Raw genomic sequence first — 16,004 nt, 5'->3', positions numbered from 1 at the left:
TTACTGCATTGTATTGTTAAATTTGTGACTTATAATTGTTTACGAGTGATTGTATAAATTCAAGTTAAATAAAAAATAACAGTTGATAAAAGGATATTGATTCAATAAATATCTAGAATTGTCACATTTGAAGCAAACAATAGCTGTCAGACCATCGTACAATAAAAAGGTAACATAATAAAAAAGGCTCTCAAATCTACCAAATGTAGCAAAAATGAACTCTCGCCAAATCAAATTTAAATCTACCCAAGCCGATAATTAGCATGGCCGTAAATTTATAATGGGTACTGTGCTTAGCATATTAAACACGATATCTGAAGGAGAATGTTCATGTATAGTATAGTATTATGGCATGTGCATTATAAAGCCTACAGTTTGACTCTTCACTATCCTTTTGAATCTTCAGCCAAATCCGCTCGTTCGTAAATCTAAGAGTAACGTTTCATCAGAGTGAAAATAAATCCTAGAATTATTTATAAAGAGGTATTGTGAGATTTTGAAAGCCTGTAAATTTGTATCTCAATGATTAAGAAACCCTGATAAAAGATAAGCAGTTGTACCTGTATGTAGGACTCTGATAAGGTAATCATCTGAGGCTGTAGTTTAGTTACGTGCAGATCCTGCACATCAAACCACTGATTCGCACTGAAGTTAAAACCAAATAACAAGGAGCATGGTGAATACTGGCCCACAGGGTGGGGCATGCAAATAACAAGGAGCATGGTGAATACTGGCCCACAGGGGCATGCAAATGAGAAGGGCTAATTAAAGCTGTATTTACACTGTACAGCCGTAGAACAACACAGTATCACATAATATAGTACTGTAATACCAAATAATTACGTCACTAAATAGATTGAACAGTACCTGGACAAGTGAAGATGAGTCGAGTAGGTACCAGCAGTGGGCGTACCATCGTGACAAATGTTACTCAACAAATTGTACTCCGTGTTGGTATACTTGTCTGATACTGTTGTCTCAATGAATTCCGCCATGTCAAATGATATCGGGAAGTTAACGATTGTGGGGTTTTTCTCAATAAAGAATCTGTTCTCCGTAAATCTGAGAGAAGAATTTAGTTATCATACGTAATGTTATCTGATAAATTCATATCACGGAAAATCATAAGCTCGTTTCTGGGGTCTATTTCATTTCAGGACACTTATAGTATCACGGGACTAACTGTTTTTTGTTTTTAGGACGGAATAGTCCAAGACTCAGTATCTCAAGGAAACCTAGCTTATATGACCACCAAGACGTGGTGGTTAATGGTTATGTGTATGTTTAGTGTACCCTGCACATACCGTTTGATAGCGAGGATGAGGTATCTGGGGAGCTTAGTGATTTCGTACTTCTTAAGATAGGTTGCGTCGTAGGTTTTATGTTCTACTTCCATCACATTGTTATACTTCTCAAGTAACTTGTAAATCGGAACCTGGATCACAAACCGTTAACAAAAAAAAGCTCAAAAATATTGATTTAAAAAGCTATACCCATTGAAATAAAGTATAATATAACACAAACTTAGTCCCTCAGGCCAGGAAAGATCAATTAACCCTGAGTTGAGAGTTCCAAAAAGCCCAACTGATAATCTTACTTGAGGAATAATGTTGTGATCCCCGTCCTCAGTAAACAAAGGTGAAGAAGGAAGGTCCAGAGTGAGATAGAGGAAGGAGGTGGATGTGCTGGTTGTCTTGTACTGTTCACCTAGTGCTGCTTCCCCCGGCGGAGGCACTTTCCTACTGTGGACTGTCATCTCCCCTGTGCAAAGTTAGTGAGGGAGGTGTGTGTTACAGCTGTGTGTTATAGCAACATTTATGGGGATACACAAGATACCATGTATGACTCTAAGAATATTATCATTAAGTGTAGCTGCTCTTGAAAATTATTTTCTCCGTATAAATCTTTATCGACATTAATTGAACGTCATTAATAATACAAGGTTTAGTTCAATTTAAATTAGTGAACTTCTTCCTGCCAACAGGTAGATTAGACATTACCTTGGAAAGTATCGAAGATAACACTGCTCCTCTTGATCTTAGCTCCAGTTAACGTATAATGAAGTGAGTTTAACAACCAAGATAGATACGGAATAGGGTCACCCTGAGTTTATCATTATGATTTAGTAATCATACTTCGCATGTTAAGGAACTCTACACAATATGGATAGGAAACATATGGATAGGAATAATAATAAATTGAAGACTTAAAATTAAGTCTGCTTAATCTAAACATCCCAAAAAAATAGGTAAGGACTGGAAACTTATGCTTGAATAAAATCGATAACACTTATGTACTTAGAAGATAATAACTAAATAAGACAATATCTTAATATTTATTGACTAATACTAGTCACCTAATTATCAAAGTCGTTTAGTCATTTTCTTATTTATTAACACAAAAGTATTCAACGCCAAGAGATCAGTACCTGTTTAGTGAACTGAAACTTCTTTTTGCTACAGATCACAACAGCTTGTAACATTTCGTGAGGGGAAATATGTGATCTAAAGTTCCGAGGATTCCACAACTTCCTCACCAGATCACCAAACCTCTGCCGAAAACAAGAAGTGTTAGATTAGGGTATATTCTTGAAAACAAGAAGTGTTAGATTAGGGTATTCTTAGATTGAATTTTATTCGGAGTTGAAATAAGATTAAATTAGTTTGGTCTAGCAAATCGAGTCAAGTTAACCTTTAAATCAGGTGGGAAATTGATTATGCAGGGCAATCTAATTGATTAATCCGTACAATAAGATCTTGCTTTAAAGTACAAGATCTGCTAAAAGTTAGTGAATGTTACCTGAACTAAAGGATACATGATGCTACCAGGGGGGAGTTTGATTTTGGAGTAGTTGCCTACGTCCAAGAAGAACTCTCTAACTGGAGTGACGTGACACAGTGACATCAGGATTACGTTCATGTAGTCATTTGCCTGCAGACATAAAACATGCATAAATAATCTTGAATATCACAAGTATCGGGACAACGTTCTAAATTTTAGGGATTAAGTACTGCTTAATTAACTTTTCTTAATCATCAACAAAGTTAAGTTAAAATGAAATACAGTGCCAAACTAAGAGAAAATATTTAGAAAATACCTTTATGTTGTTAAGCCCCTGAATTCCCTGATAGTAAGATGTTCCATCTAGAGCTCTGCATATTTTGTGGGTGTGTCTCAACGATTTGATCTGTTAGGAAGTTGATAAAGACGGACAGAAATTTGGGAAATTTGTATGTCTATACATCTTTATGTTCACTAATACAAATTTTATTTTATTTTATAAAATTCGTCAAAAGATCAAAAAATAATTCAATTTATGGGCTATTGTCAATTTATAAAACGCCCACCTCATCTTTGGTGAAGATAGGATTCAGCACATATTTGATATCCTCTAAGGTCGCATCAATGATCTCATAATTGTCCGGGAGACAGTAGGATTTGAGAGTGTGTAGATTTAAGAAAACGTGGTGGTCCTCGTGAACACTGTGCGTGTACGCGTGTGTGTTCTTACCACGACCTGGTGGTTGATAGATTCAGTGAAGCTAGAACGATAAAATCGTCAATAACCTTTATAAGTATTATTGTTGAAAAAAAAACAATCTATTTGGGTACTATGAAAGTAAAACAGTATGGATTCAGTACCAAGCAACTCTATAGAATTATACAGAATTAGACAGATAATAATTGACGCTGTAAAATCACCTTGAAAGTACTTTCCACACACGAGACAGGCGTAAACATTCAGGTTGGAGAGAGATATTGAGCAAACCTGTAACAAATTTCATGATTTCAAAAGAAGAAACAAATTTACACTGTAAACAAATTTTGTTTGCAGATTGAAACTCAACTCTTGAACGTCTTTGTTTATTTGGAGGAACTATTAACAAGTTAAACCGTACCTTTTCGAAGTCAAAATCAAGGATTGACCTCTGAATGGTGTCAAGATAAGGGCAGTGCTTAGACTTCCACTCCCTCTCTTGAGCAGAAATGAGGGGCTTTCTGTCGTCATCATCATCCTCATCAACATAATCATCATCACTGTTGTATTCAATCTGAGGAGAGCTTAATTATGCTTTTATAGTCATATCAATTGTTGTATCAAATCTAAGGAATAGCCTTATAACAAGCTTTAATTAAAAAGGGTCAATCCCCGGGTTAACTTGAAAAGTCTACTTGTATCTGAAAAGCAACAGATTTTTCCTATACTAATCACATGTTGCAAATTCAAACCTTAATATCTTCTGATTTAATCGGGTCGGTTTTAACAATGACTGGTACTGAATCATCTGGTTCCACTTTGATTGTAGGCTTTTCTTCTGATCTTACTGAAGGATTGGTAATTTAAATTTATTATACATGTCTAGTGTCTACCTCAGAAGAAGCTACAGTATTATAATACATGCCAATGCAAAATAATGATAAATTACCCAGGTCACTGGGTTCATGGCTATATTGTATTGTTGATGACCTTGGAAATTGGTAGAAAAGTGGCACTAATTTGGTTGAATAACGTTGGTAAACCGATTGCACTTTGGCAGATTCATGAAATTCGAAGTATATGATTGTCACATGATCAAATTCCTGACCAGTTTTTCTGTATAGTATTATTCACCTTCATCATCCTCAGTGTCAAGCTTTTGCCGTTTTGCTGTAGTCATCACAGACTAAAACGATCCAGATTAAGTCCTCCTATTCAATTTCAAATAAGTGATATTAGACTATTTTTGATAAAATACATAAATGTCTGAAAAAGATCAAATTTGCTAAATGATATTAATTTTGTTCATGCAATTGAGATAAGACATTTTTTTGAGGAAAGACAATTTTATAGTTAAATATTACCAATCAATCAATACGATCAATCAATTTACATAATATCCAATTAAAAGGAAGTAGAACAACAATAATATATAACAACCAAATTATATGTTATGCTTATATCATAAATATTACATTTGTGAGATTATATTTATAATTTCAATCTGGAACAATTTAAGTTTTCTTAGTTAACATTATTCTCTCAGAAATAGTAAATACCATTCAAATTATTTTTAAAAGACACTATCAGTTATGTACAAACATTTTATAACCAAGCCAGTTCACATAAAAGAAAGCCAGTGCTGCAGGAGCCAACACAGGGGGAAAGACAGTGTAGTAGCACATGGAAGAGTCTACATCCTCGGAGCAGAATGAGTATACTACTGATAACCAAACTGTGAATCCAAGTAAAATTATGGCTTGCCGCAAGTACTCCCTGAGATGTATTTTCATTAACATTAAAATCATGTAATTAATAGAATAATTTTGAAAATTGTGGATAGTAAAACAAAACTTAGTAAAACAAAATTGTATTTTATACCCACAATACAATCAATTCATATTTAGTTCAAATATTTAAAGTCAAAATAACCATTTCACAGAAGTGGTTTTATTATAATAAAATAATTTGTGATATGTGTACAAGTGATAAATTAATAAATTAATTTACACTAAAAAATGTACAAAAAATACACAATTTTTACTTTGTTTGGTTTACATTTACTAACTACAGTGTACAGTGCAGCGTACGCGTACATGAAAAGATAACTTACTGAATTGTTTAATACTAAATACATATTAAGTCTGACGTTGTTCAATGAATTAGCCACGAAAATGTTCAAATTGTGTAAAGAACACAATTGCTAGTAATGCTTCTTTGTGCCCGCTGACTACAATGAACATTTTGCGGAGTTTCTCCAGACGGCTTTTAACGGAGTGCGGGTTATTTACTAGGTTATGCACAAGCTAGGCCAAAATTTTTGTTTTTGTGTTAGCTGCGCTACCAGGTTGCAGAGTATGTTCAATATTTTGAAAATCATACACATTTACTAATATCAGAGTCCAATCTATACTTTTATTGAATACCATATGTACGTTCTTCATTGAAGTAGTCAGTAAAACAAGGTATCATAAAACTATTAAACCATTACAGACATGATGGAATGAAATGTAATGCAATTTAACTTGCAACATTTGCAACAGTGTGTCTATGCACACTGTCATACTTATTAGATAGTGTTAGATAGCGCTAGATATCAAATTTCAACTATCAGTAAAGAACCAAAAAGTCTAAGACACTAGTGATCTTACTTACACTGATTTATCATTCATATTCACAACAGATGTTGATCTCAAATTGTATCACATGTGTAACAGCGATAATTTGACATATATTATTGCAGCTCCTGAAAGTATTTGTAAATTATCAACAGTTTGAACTCTACTCTATCCTACAAGGACTCAAGATGATACTGACCAATTACCCACACAGAGCGGTATAACTTAGAGCTGTACCAAGGTTGCTAAACGTGTAGCAGGAGAAATTGAACTACCGAAGATAGGAAATCTTAACTCCCATGCAACAAGCTTTGTGAAGAAATTACCGCAATTTGTTATTAGCAGTAGTTTAGTTAGAATTAACAGGCGAAAACTACAGCTGCATTAAATAGTCTAATATTGGAAATTTGGCTTTCGATTGGATGCCATACGCTATGATTATTGAGTTATCTATCAAACATAAAAAGCAAAGGAAATTAACAACTGGTCGATTGTGCACTGGAAGAAGTTTCAATTCATTTATTTATTGTTTTGTTCAATGCTTTGTAATGCTAAAAGCATATCATTGGGATGCTGAAAACAGCATTCCAGTATACTATATCAGAGAAACATCATAATATTGAATCTGGAAGGGAGCTATAGATACCACTATATCAAAAAGTGTCTCGATTGGAAAAATCCCGGTTCTTTCAATCCACCACTGTGTCAATACTTTCAGCAGTAAATACAACATATGAATCTATACGGCAACATATGAATCTATTTTGGAGGACTTCGCCGCTTCGACGCGCCGCGCGAACTAGCATTCTTGCTTCGCATCGTCGATCGTTGCTCTGCTTCGCAGAGCAACGATCTCGATGGGTTGACATCGTCAACCAAGAATCTATTCGGCTTAGTGGCTCAGTTCTAGTTGGTAAATCGGCCTGGCATTTCTCGAGGTACCAGGTTTGATTACCGACTCTGTCACTAGCCGTAGGGTGAGCGTCATCGACGCTCAGCTAAAAATCCTGAGTGGTCTATGCAAACCCCCGGCCCACTCAGCCGAATACTCGAGAAATCAGGTGTGAGGGTTAAATGAGGAGCTGCCCATTGCAGCTAAGTCTCTACTCGGGCGAATAAAGTATGGTACTTAATTGACGATGTCAATTCATGGCAGCTCGGCGCAGCACAGTAGCGCATTTCGCCGATCTAGCCAACGAAGCCTCATTGAGTGCGCGGCGCGGCACAGTAACGCATCGCGCTACAAGTATGGTACACACTACCTTAACCGTCACTGGCCTAATCTATAATTGAATCCTCCGGCTTCCTGTAATTGGCTGGTTACACTTTTGTAACAAAGTGGCTGTAGGAATGTCCGAATTAAAATAAGTGCTGAGATTTTTTTAACGAATAAATTAAATTTTAAATTCCGCTGATAATTTATTAATTTGATTATTTTTGCATTTTCACTTTCACCTAGCCATGAGATTGCAAGCAAAAGGGCTCTGAGCTGGATAGAGCAAATTTTCACTTATTATTTCAACTTGCTAGTTTATGACACGATCCGTTGTTTACTATGTACTGAGCCGCGCTCAGCCTAGCCTGTCATTCCGCCCAAATATTTAAATTATGTTTGTTAACATTACAAATTGGGGCACCCAGGTAACTTTTTATTAAATACCTTTAGCTTTTTTACTTTTGCGCACGTATATTGGAAATATGTTCTCGCATTATATACGTAAGAGTAGCGTACAATAAATTTACATAGCCATGTGTCTACGCGTACTGTTGCTCTAACCAGAGCCCTCTCGCTTGCAGTAGCGCGCGACCGCCGAAGGTGGCAAGACTATTCTACTTGTGCAAAACGCTTTTTTCACAAAAATTGTTTCACAAGTTGTTTCCTGTGTCGCCTTCGGCAGTCGGGAGCTACTGCAAACGAAAGGGCTATGGTTAGAGCTATGTTGTAGGTTTATAACCTACCAGGACGCGCGCCGAGTTGGACTCGTCGACGGTCCTAATATATGGAATAGATATTTTACGAGTATCACCCGTTAAGAGAAATGCAATAAATGAAACTAATAATAAATAAAACTAGCAAGCTAGCTATAGAAGAATTAATGCAATTTTAACTTTTTTAAAGCCTACTTCACAAAATTTTGTTACAATATTTCACATCACAAATCATAAATTCAAAATTAATTATTTAATAATACATCATACGTTAATTAATCTATTAACAAAAGGTGATATTTGTATTGTAACATCGTACATTGATCAAAAATGTGAAAGTTGCGTTTAGTTTGTCGTTTCTTAACATGTTAACAGTTCTGTAAAAATGAAATCGAGCGTTGTAATATATTTATATTTTTATATTTTTGTGAAAACTGGCCACACACAGGTCCGTATATAGCCGATTTTGCAGATTTAAGTTAGGGAAAAACCAGCGGACCTAGCGGCAATATCGGATAGCTAGTGGAAAATAACGGATGTCCTACGGAAGCTAGCGGATGCCTAGCGGACATCTAACGTGCGCAATTTTGCCGCGCATTACTGGGCCGCGCTCAGCCTGTCATTCCGCCAAATCTTTATTTATGTTAATGAACATAATAGCCTGGGGTCCTCAGGTAAGCCGCGCAGCGTTATTACCTAGCGGAAGACAGCGGATACCTAGCGGAAGTTAGCGGGATCTAGCCACTAGCGGTGTACCATTTTAGTTAATAATCGGTCTGCAATCCATTTAGCTCAGCTGCAACCATTAGACCTCAAATTTATTCATGTTATGCATAGAATGATTAAACCGCACATGATGTACATTTATACAAAAATATGTTACGTAATGTTGTCGATTAATCAACTTTTGAGTTATTACATAAACAGTGTCATGCGGAGAAGCTGAACTACACTGGTTTGTCACCACCACTTCCTCCTCGTCGCTGAAAATATGTACTGTTAGAACAGTAATTGATTTATACAATGTGTTGAATGCTAAAAAATGATGCACTGATTGGATACTAGTTCTCATTACCATTGGATTTAACCATAAATGCTACTGTTATTTTGTAATGATGATTCATTCTACTTACTATAACATTCTGAGTCTCTCGTTGAGACAGTCCCGCTGCTCCTCCATCGCTTTAGCAGCGCTAATCCTATTAGTGAGTTTCCTCTTAAGGATTCTTTTGGCGTTCTGCTTTCGCCCACTCTCCTTTGCTGCTGTCCTCCTAACAATCTCGTCAAGTTGGAGACGAGTTATTGATCTTCCTTTTCTGTCTGTGAGGAGATCAATTGTCAGTTATCAATACTTGAAATTAATAAATTTGTAGAAAAATAACACTACAGCTTTTTATATCTTACCAGCGATGTATTTGTCCACCACATGAGGTAACACTGTGGTGTTCGTCGAGCCCACCGTCGCTAGGGCATTCGTCATATCGCTGAGAAATATCCCAGTCAACTCTTCAAAATTGTAATTTATTTGAAAGTTTGTTTGTGGTATGCAATACACGTTATAGTTTTTTTATAAATGAAGCCGAGTCTTACTTTTCATTGACATAGTAACCATGATAATGATAATTACCTCCAGATGAGTTTATCTGAATACGACACTTTCAGGGGGTTCGTTTTCACTCCCTTGAAGACAGACTTCCCATCAAGGAGTGTCTGGTAAGTATTCTTGACGCCACAGAAAAACACTTCAAAATCCACTGTGTGCGGAAATATCGGCACCTCAATGTCGATGATGGGTGCCAATTGTTCTGAGGTACCCACTCTGATAATATGAACATTCAACATGGTGAGAGCACACATCAGTTTGGAGACTTATAAATAGTTTTCATGTCTACGTACATACAATATAACGACTAATGAGAACTGTGTTATTTTAAGTTTGATTCTAGCAAATCCGTACAAATAAAAACTAACATTTCTTGTGGCGGCTGTGGTGTAGGAGTGGATGGGTTAGGTGATCGAGGGGGAGGCGTTGCGGATTCGTTCCGTACTCTGATGATATAAAAATGGTAACACTTATAGACAACAATTTGGCAACTTTTACAAAACTTTCAATTTACATCCACATAACATTTCCTCACCTCCTAAGATATTCAATGTACTCTTCCTGATCTGGCGGAGGAACTACTGTGGTCGGCGTCATTGTTCTTTTGTACTTCCTTTTAGACGGTCTAGAGGGAAAAATACAGTTCACTAATGAAGTATTAATGAACGGACTAATTTACTGATTTGATTATATGTTTTATCAGGAGTTTATGCTAAATTTTACTCACATCGATGTTTCAAGTGGTTCGTTATCTTCAATTTTTTTCATAAGCTCTTTCGTTATTTTATCCATGAAAGACATTCTAGATTGTAGAAAGTTACTAACAACTTATTTTATTCAAGCACAACGAAATTATTTCAAATTCTCTAAACTGGTACAAAAGTTTTAAAAGTTCTGCACATGCAACGCAGGGACTTATCCGACCAAGTTTTTGTAAACTATCACGTAGAGTGGGGAAATTAAAAAGCGGAATAAAAATCTAACTCTAAGTTAACGATAAACTGCTACAGAAATCAAAAGTTCGAACACCGAGTCTAGGAAATAGCTGTGAACCAAATAAACAGAATGGCACCTGTGCATGATGTGTTGTTTTTATACCGTTCTAGGATGCCTCTGCAAACTTTCGCTCCTTTGTTATGCACGTGTTAGTATCTAGGATGCCTCCGCAAACTTTTGCTCCTTTGTAATGCACGTGTTAGTATTATTTATTTATTTCTATATTTATTGAGAGCTAGGCTCGCTGAGAGATTCTTTAGTTGTTTACTCCGCAATCATTTCTCATATTCTCAGCGCGACGCGATATAAAATTCTTTTGCTTGACTTGCGCGGCTTACCCAAATACATTAATATTCAAAACTTGATACAATAAATAGGCTTTAAAGCTAAAATAGTTGTTGAATTAATTTTTTGATATTGTATTTTGTAGAAGAATTAAACAATGTTTTTTTCCCCTGAATTTATGAGTATTGTAAAATATATGTTTAAAATGAACACCGCTATTCGCCGCTAGTTTGCGCGCGTCGTCCGCTTTACTCCGCTAGCCATCCGCTAGGTAAAAATGCAGCATTTTAGCGCGTCTCCGCTAGGCGCACGCCATCTTCCGCTAGTCATCCGCTAGTTTCCGATATATATCCGCTATAATCCGATAGCTGACCGCTGGTTTTTCCCTAACTTAAATCAGGCAATACGGACCTGTGCACAGGCCTAAATATTACATATCAATCAATTACAATTCATTAATGTTACCAATATTAAAAACTATCCAAAATATCTAAGAAAGTATTCTCTAGCCAAAGGGCTCAATATTTAAATCTACAATAGTTCGTATAAATAAATAATTTTAATCCAAGCAGGCTCGACAATTCATGCTTTTAATCAAACTATGCGATCTGTTTCATGTTTGCAGTCATAATACTATGCCCCAGAATCTTGTACCATCCAATTGATAATTCAGTGGAATAATTTTCGCACATGAGTGCTGAATGGTGTTGAATGATGAAAGGAAAGACACCACCATCAAATGACGTTCGATCTATTAATTAGATCGCAGTGCTCACGGCCTGTACTGCGTGAACGACAGAAATATGTTTTAAATTATTTTGCTTCTGAAATTTTGGCTCTAGTAATTAAGAAATGCGACATGTAATTGTAAGATAACAATTAAATAGATCCTGTGCGCGGCGCCTACAGCTGACCTACGAATTTCTGAACAATTGAAAATTGTGGCTGTGTGCGCGGCGTACTGTATATGTGTTTGAAATTGAAATTTGAATTTATTTATGAATATAACATTATGTATTGATTGTTTTGTGGTAAATAAAAATTTTTCTTTCCTTAGGGTACCCTTTAGTATGCAGAGAAACATAACAATTATCTTTGGTTCCATCCTTATGTGGCAAAGAAGCGTTTTATAAATCTTTATTCCACTAGGAAGTTTTTAAAATAGGATAATGTTTTTGAGGAAATTGTTTTTAAATATTGTATTTGATAATTAATTAATGTTGGTGGGGAAATATTTATTATATATTTTTTCACACAGTGCGATGATTGTTTGTAGACATGTGTGATGATGTGATGTCATAAATTTTACTTTACTTTACTTTACTTTTATGCAAACAATGTAGTGTACGAAAACAAGTCGATAGTATTATACTATAGACAGTTTTTGGGAGTTCCAAATAGTTTCTGATTATTCTGATTTCTTGAGACAAATGATACTGCACTGTTAGGATAAACAACGAAGTAACAACTTCTTATTACTACTATGGAAATCTTCCGATGTAACATTCTTGAGGAAAGAAGGAAAATCCAGCTACATGTTACCTGGTGCTTATAGACCGATTTCCATATATCATCCTACTTACTTTGTTACTTTGTAGGGTTTCATAGAATCCTCTATCGGGCCATCGAAAAAGTCGACCCCCCGGACAGTGTAGAAACTGTTTTATCACCACTCCAATCAAGCAAGGAGTTTCCATTCCGACGGCTGTATCCTGGAGCTGGAGGCTCGTCCGGAAATGACTTCACAAAGTTCGTTAAAGCCGCTTTGAATTGCATAAGATCCTCAATGGTGTGCATATGTGTTGGGATTACATTCCATAATCGAGGTCCAGTGACTGCAAATGAGTTGTCATGTAGTGCTTGATTACGTTGACTGCTGGACTTAGCTATACTGGGCACAACTGCTTTTTGACCATGTCTGAGAGTCACCGAGAACTGGATACCAATATCATTAGGGCACTTGCAATGCAGAACTTTCCACATGTTGATGATTAAATACCGTTCTCTTCTTCTTTGCAATGACATCAGATCTAGGGCCTTTAATCTCTGCCAGTAGTTGAGGTGCTGGGTGCCATCTATTTTCAATGTAAACGTACGCTGAATCCCTTCTAGCTGTTGGATGTCCTTGTTCTTAGAGCAATTCCATAGAGGACAGCAATACTCCAGATGGCTTCTAACGAGAGACTTGTACAGAGTCATCATGGTGGCTTTGTCTCTCGTTTTGAACGCACTTAGCACCCAAGAAGCAACTTTTCCTGCGCGTTCAGCTATCATGTTGACATGTGGGGTCCAGGACAAATCAGCGGAAACTGTCACTCCTAGATCTTTCACCGTTTGAGTGGGGTACAGTATGGTGGGGTACAGCATGTTTCCTACTTTGGAAAGATTTGTGAAAGAGTGCTAGATAAAAGATTGAGACTCTTCCTGGACATTGAAGGAACTCTTGATGAAGATCAGGAAGGTTTTATTGGAGGGAGATCAACAACGCGATATCTTTTCAGAATGCTGGCTAACCTTGAGGAAGTTAAACGACAGAAGCTGGCATGTATAGTGCTTTTCCTTGACTTCGAAAAGGCATTTGACAGTGTTCATCTTCCATCACTATGTGTCAAACTATCAACTCTCGGTATTCAAGGAAATATTCTTAACGTGTTGAGAAGTTTCCTGTTCAACCGGACGATATGTCTAAAAGTGAACAACTATAAAGGAGAAAAAAGAAAATGCACAATATTTGGACTACCTCAGGGGGCTGTACTCTCACCTCTCCTCTTTATCCTATACATAGCAGACATGACGCACAACACCCCGGAAGAGGTAAAAAGATATCTAAGCTGCTACAAATTTGCTGATGATGGTACACTTATGATTTCCTTTGAGAACATCTCCGGATGCCATGAAAAAATGCAGATGATATGTGACCACCTTAGTCAATGAAACGAAAAGTTTTATTTTACATTCCTTTAATCATAAATAAAATAAGAGCTTAAACCACGAATTAGTTAGTAAGTGGTGCATCAAGAACAAGCTAGTAGTGAACTGTGATACAAATAAAACAGAGGCAATAATCTTGAAAACTGCAGCCTATAATGAAGAACAGAAACCTGCAGAATTATGTATTAATGGGAAAAGCATCAACTACGTCAAAAGTACGAAGGTCCTTGGGGTAATAGTAGATGAGGACCTCAATTTCAAGAAACATGCGTCTCAAAAACTTAAAGAATGCAAAAGAAAGTGGGGATTAATAACAAAATCAACTAACCGCAACTATGGTCTAAACGTTTACAGCCTCACTCTCCTCCTTAAGACAATGGTCCTCACTAAACTGTTCTACGCAGCACCTATTTGGCTTCACAAGTGTCTCAATCAATTTAAAAGCTTCTGGAATAAAATAATTCTAAAAATATCTGGATCAGTCCTGAACCCACAAAGGGAATTAACCGAACTTGCTCTCCACCTACCACCACTGGATGTGCAACTCGAAGCTCTCTCGGTTAAATTCATGTGCAAAATACTCACACAAGGTGACAATCTTTCAGCTACCCTCTACCAAGTTGATGAAAGCAGAATACCAAGTTTTCATAAGTCACACGGAACCAGAATGATAGACCTAACGCAGCAACATTTCAAGGATCTAGCCTATTACACTCAGGCAGACATAATGAGCTACAAAAATAAGATCTGGATTGACAGCATCGAAACAAATCTGCAATGCAGAACTGTCAGTAACAACAAGGAGACCAAGATACTCGGTGTGATCACAAAGATCAAAAACAGTGGGCTGCTCCTAGACAAAAACAACTTTTTATTCGGGCACAACACGAGTAAAAATCTGGACAGCCGAATAATGGACTACATTCACGGCAGCTCACCACTCTTTGCGAACATCCAAAAGATCATGGGTGGTGGCAGTGGTGAGGCCTGTCGTTTCTGTAACAGCTTCATTGATTCCCCCGTACACCAGCTCCTATTGTGTCTGGAGGTGCAAGACACCAGTTACCTGCAACTGAAAGAAGAGCTGGGTGGGGCAGACTCACATTCCTATCTAGATGGAGTGTTAACAAAAAGCAGCACACAAAAAGCATTCATTAGGAGAGTCGAATTTCTTTGGGGACAAAATGATGCTCTCCAGGATTTATCCGACTAGAAAGATCATGAAATAAAGACTCTGCAAACATCTCAGAGAAATATTACCACCATAAAGAACAAAGAGGGAGTATCCTGGACCCCGAAATCCACCACTTTTCTGTACTTTCAGAGGTACCAATGTGGCAGGAAACCAGGGCTCATGCTGCCGCTGAGCTAAAGCAGTAGAGGGGATGGCGGCTTCTCTAGGATCTAACACGTCCTGAAGCAGACCAACACTATGTCCCATAAGCACTGGTGTTGGGATGTCTGCCCCCGGTGCCTGTCCGGGTCAATAAAGCAGTCAAGCATCATGTATGTTATGTTGAGCATTCTCAACCAACAAATGTGGGAACTCCCACGAAAGACCAAAACAGATCTAAAGAGACACTTAACAACATTGGAAAATAGACTTCCATTTGTTTATATAATTTATAAAGCGTATATTATTGCCCACGTTAAGGGGCCTGTTAATAATTTATTAAATTATTAGCTATTTTAGATTTAATAATAATAATAACTAGGCCCCCGCTCAGAACACCAGAGCTAGTGAGTAGTGGGTCCGAGGCTGATACTCGTGGTCAGCACCCCCGGGGTCGGTAACGGCAGCAGTCCATTGGATGGCTGCCGGCTAGAGCTACTCACTCCCTGGCATTGCCAGATGTCTTCTTCCTGAGGTTCAGTTATAGCACAAAGTTTAAACTATTAACACTGTTAGTTCCCCCGTTACTAGTCCAAGTAACGGGCTAGAACTTGACCAAACAGCTGGTGAAACACCTGTAGACCACCAGAACCTCAGGCTCTATTGTCCTTCTCAACATCATTTAATGTTATCGTGAGATTTTGTAATTGCTTAAAATTCATGTTTAGGAAGGAACAAAAAAAAAAAAAAAAAAAGAAAGAAAATTACAAAAAAAAGTTAAAAACAAAAAAGAAAAAAAAAAAGCACAAAATGGAAAAACCAAGAAAAGTA

The 16,004-nt window shown here is 37.0% G+C and overlaps 3 protein-coding genes across 3 annotated transcripts; all 3 read right to left on the bottom strand.

The window, feature by feature from the left end:
* Window positions 1-82: 82 nt before the first annotated feature.
* On the bottom strand, window positions 83-6,238 carry LOC134816316 (ubiquitin carboxyl-terminal hydrolase 39-like). Its single transcript, XM_063825114.1, has 15 exons — window positions 6,134-6,238; window positions 4,613-5,254; window positions 4,231-4,325; window positions 3,900-4,052; window positions 3,703-3,769; window positions 3,348-3,517; window positions 3,098-3,187; window positions 2,800-2,931; window positions 2,429-2,551; window positions 2,001-2,103; window positions 1,598-1,761; window positions 1,305-1,435; window positions 868-1,062; window positions 561-645; window positions 83-428 (listed from the first exon to the last, which is right to left on the bottom strand). The coding sequence occupies exons 2-15, from the start codon at window positions 4,656-4,658 to the stop codon at window positions 387-389; spliced, it is 1,596 nt and encodes a 531-aa protein (XP_063681184.1). The 5' UTR covers window positions 4,659-5,254; window positions 6,134-6,238; the 3' UTR covers window positions 83-386.
* Window positions 6,239-8,742: 2,504 nt separating this feature from the next.
* LOC134817416 (uncharacterized) lies at window positions 8,743-10,429 on the bottom strand. Its single transcript, XM_063826557.1, has 8 exons — window positions 10,356-10,429; window positions 10,164-10,253; window positions 9,997-10,074; window positions 9,653-9,844; window positions 9,430-9,509; window positions 9,159-9,345; window positions 8,945-9,008; window positions 8,743-8,769 (listed from the first exon to the last, which is right to left on the bottom strand). Exons 1-8 carry the CDS (start codon window positions 10,427-10,429, stop codon window positions 8,743-8,745), a joined length of 792 nt encoding a protein of 263 aa, XP_063682627.1.
* Window positions 10,430-12,523: 2,094 nt separating this feature from the next.
* On the bottom strand, window positions 12,524-13,276 carry LOC134817415 (uncharacterized). The gene has a single exon (XM_063826555.1). The coding sequence runs from the start codon at window positions 13,274-13,276 to the stop codon at window positions 12,524-12,526; it is 753 nt and encodes a 250-aa protein (XP_063682625.1).
* Between the last annotated feature and the right edge of the window lie 2,728 nt (window positions 13,277-16,004).

This window comes from Bolinopsis microptera, chromosome 6 (assembly GCF_026151205.1).
Source record: "Bolinopsis microptera isolate Bmic1 chromosome 6, MBARI_Bmic_1.0, whole genome shotgun sequence".
NCBI classification, from domain to species: Eukaryota; Metazoa; Ctenophora; class Tentaculata; order Lobata; family Bolinopsidae; genus Bolinopsis; species Bolinopsis microptera.
This window is presented reverse-complemented; position numbering and strand designations above follow the sequence as displayed.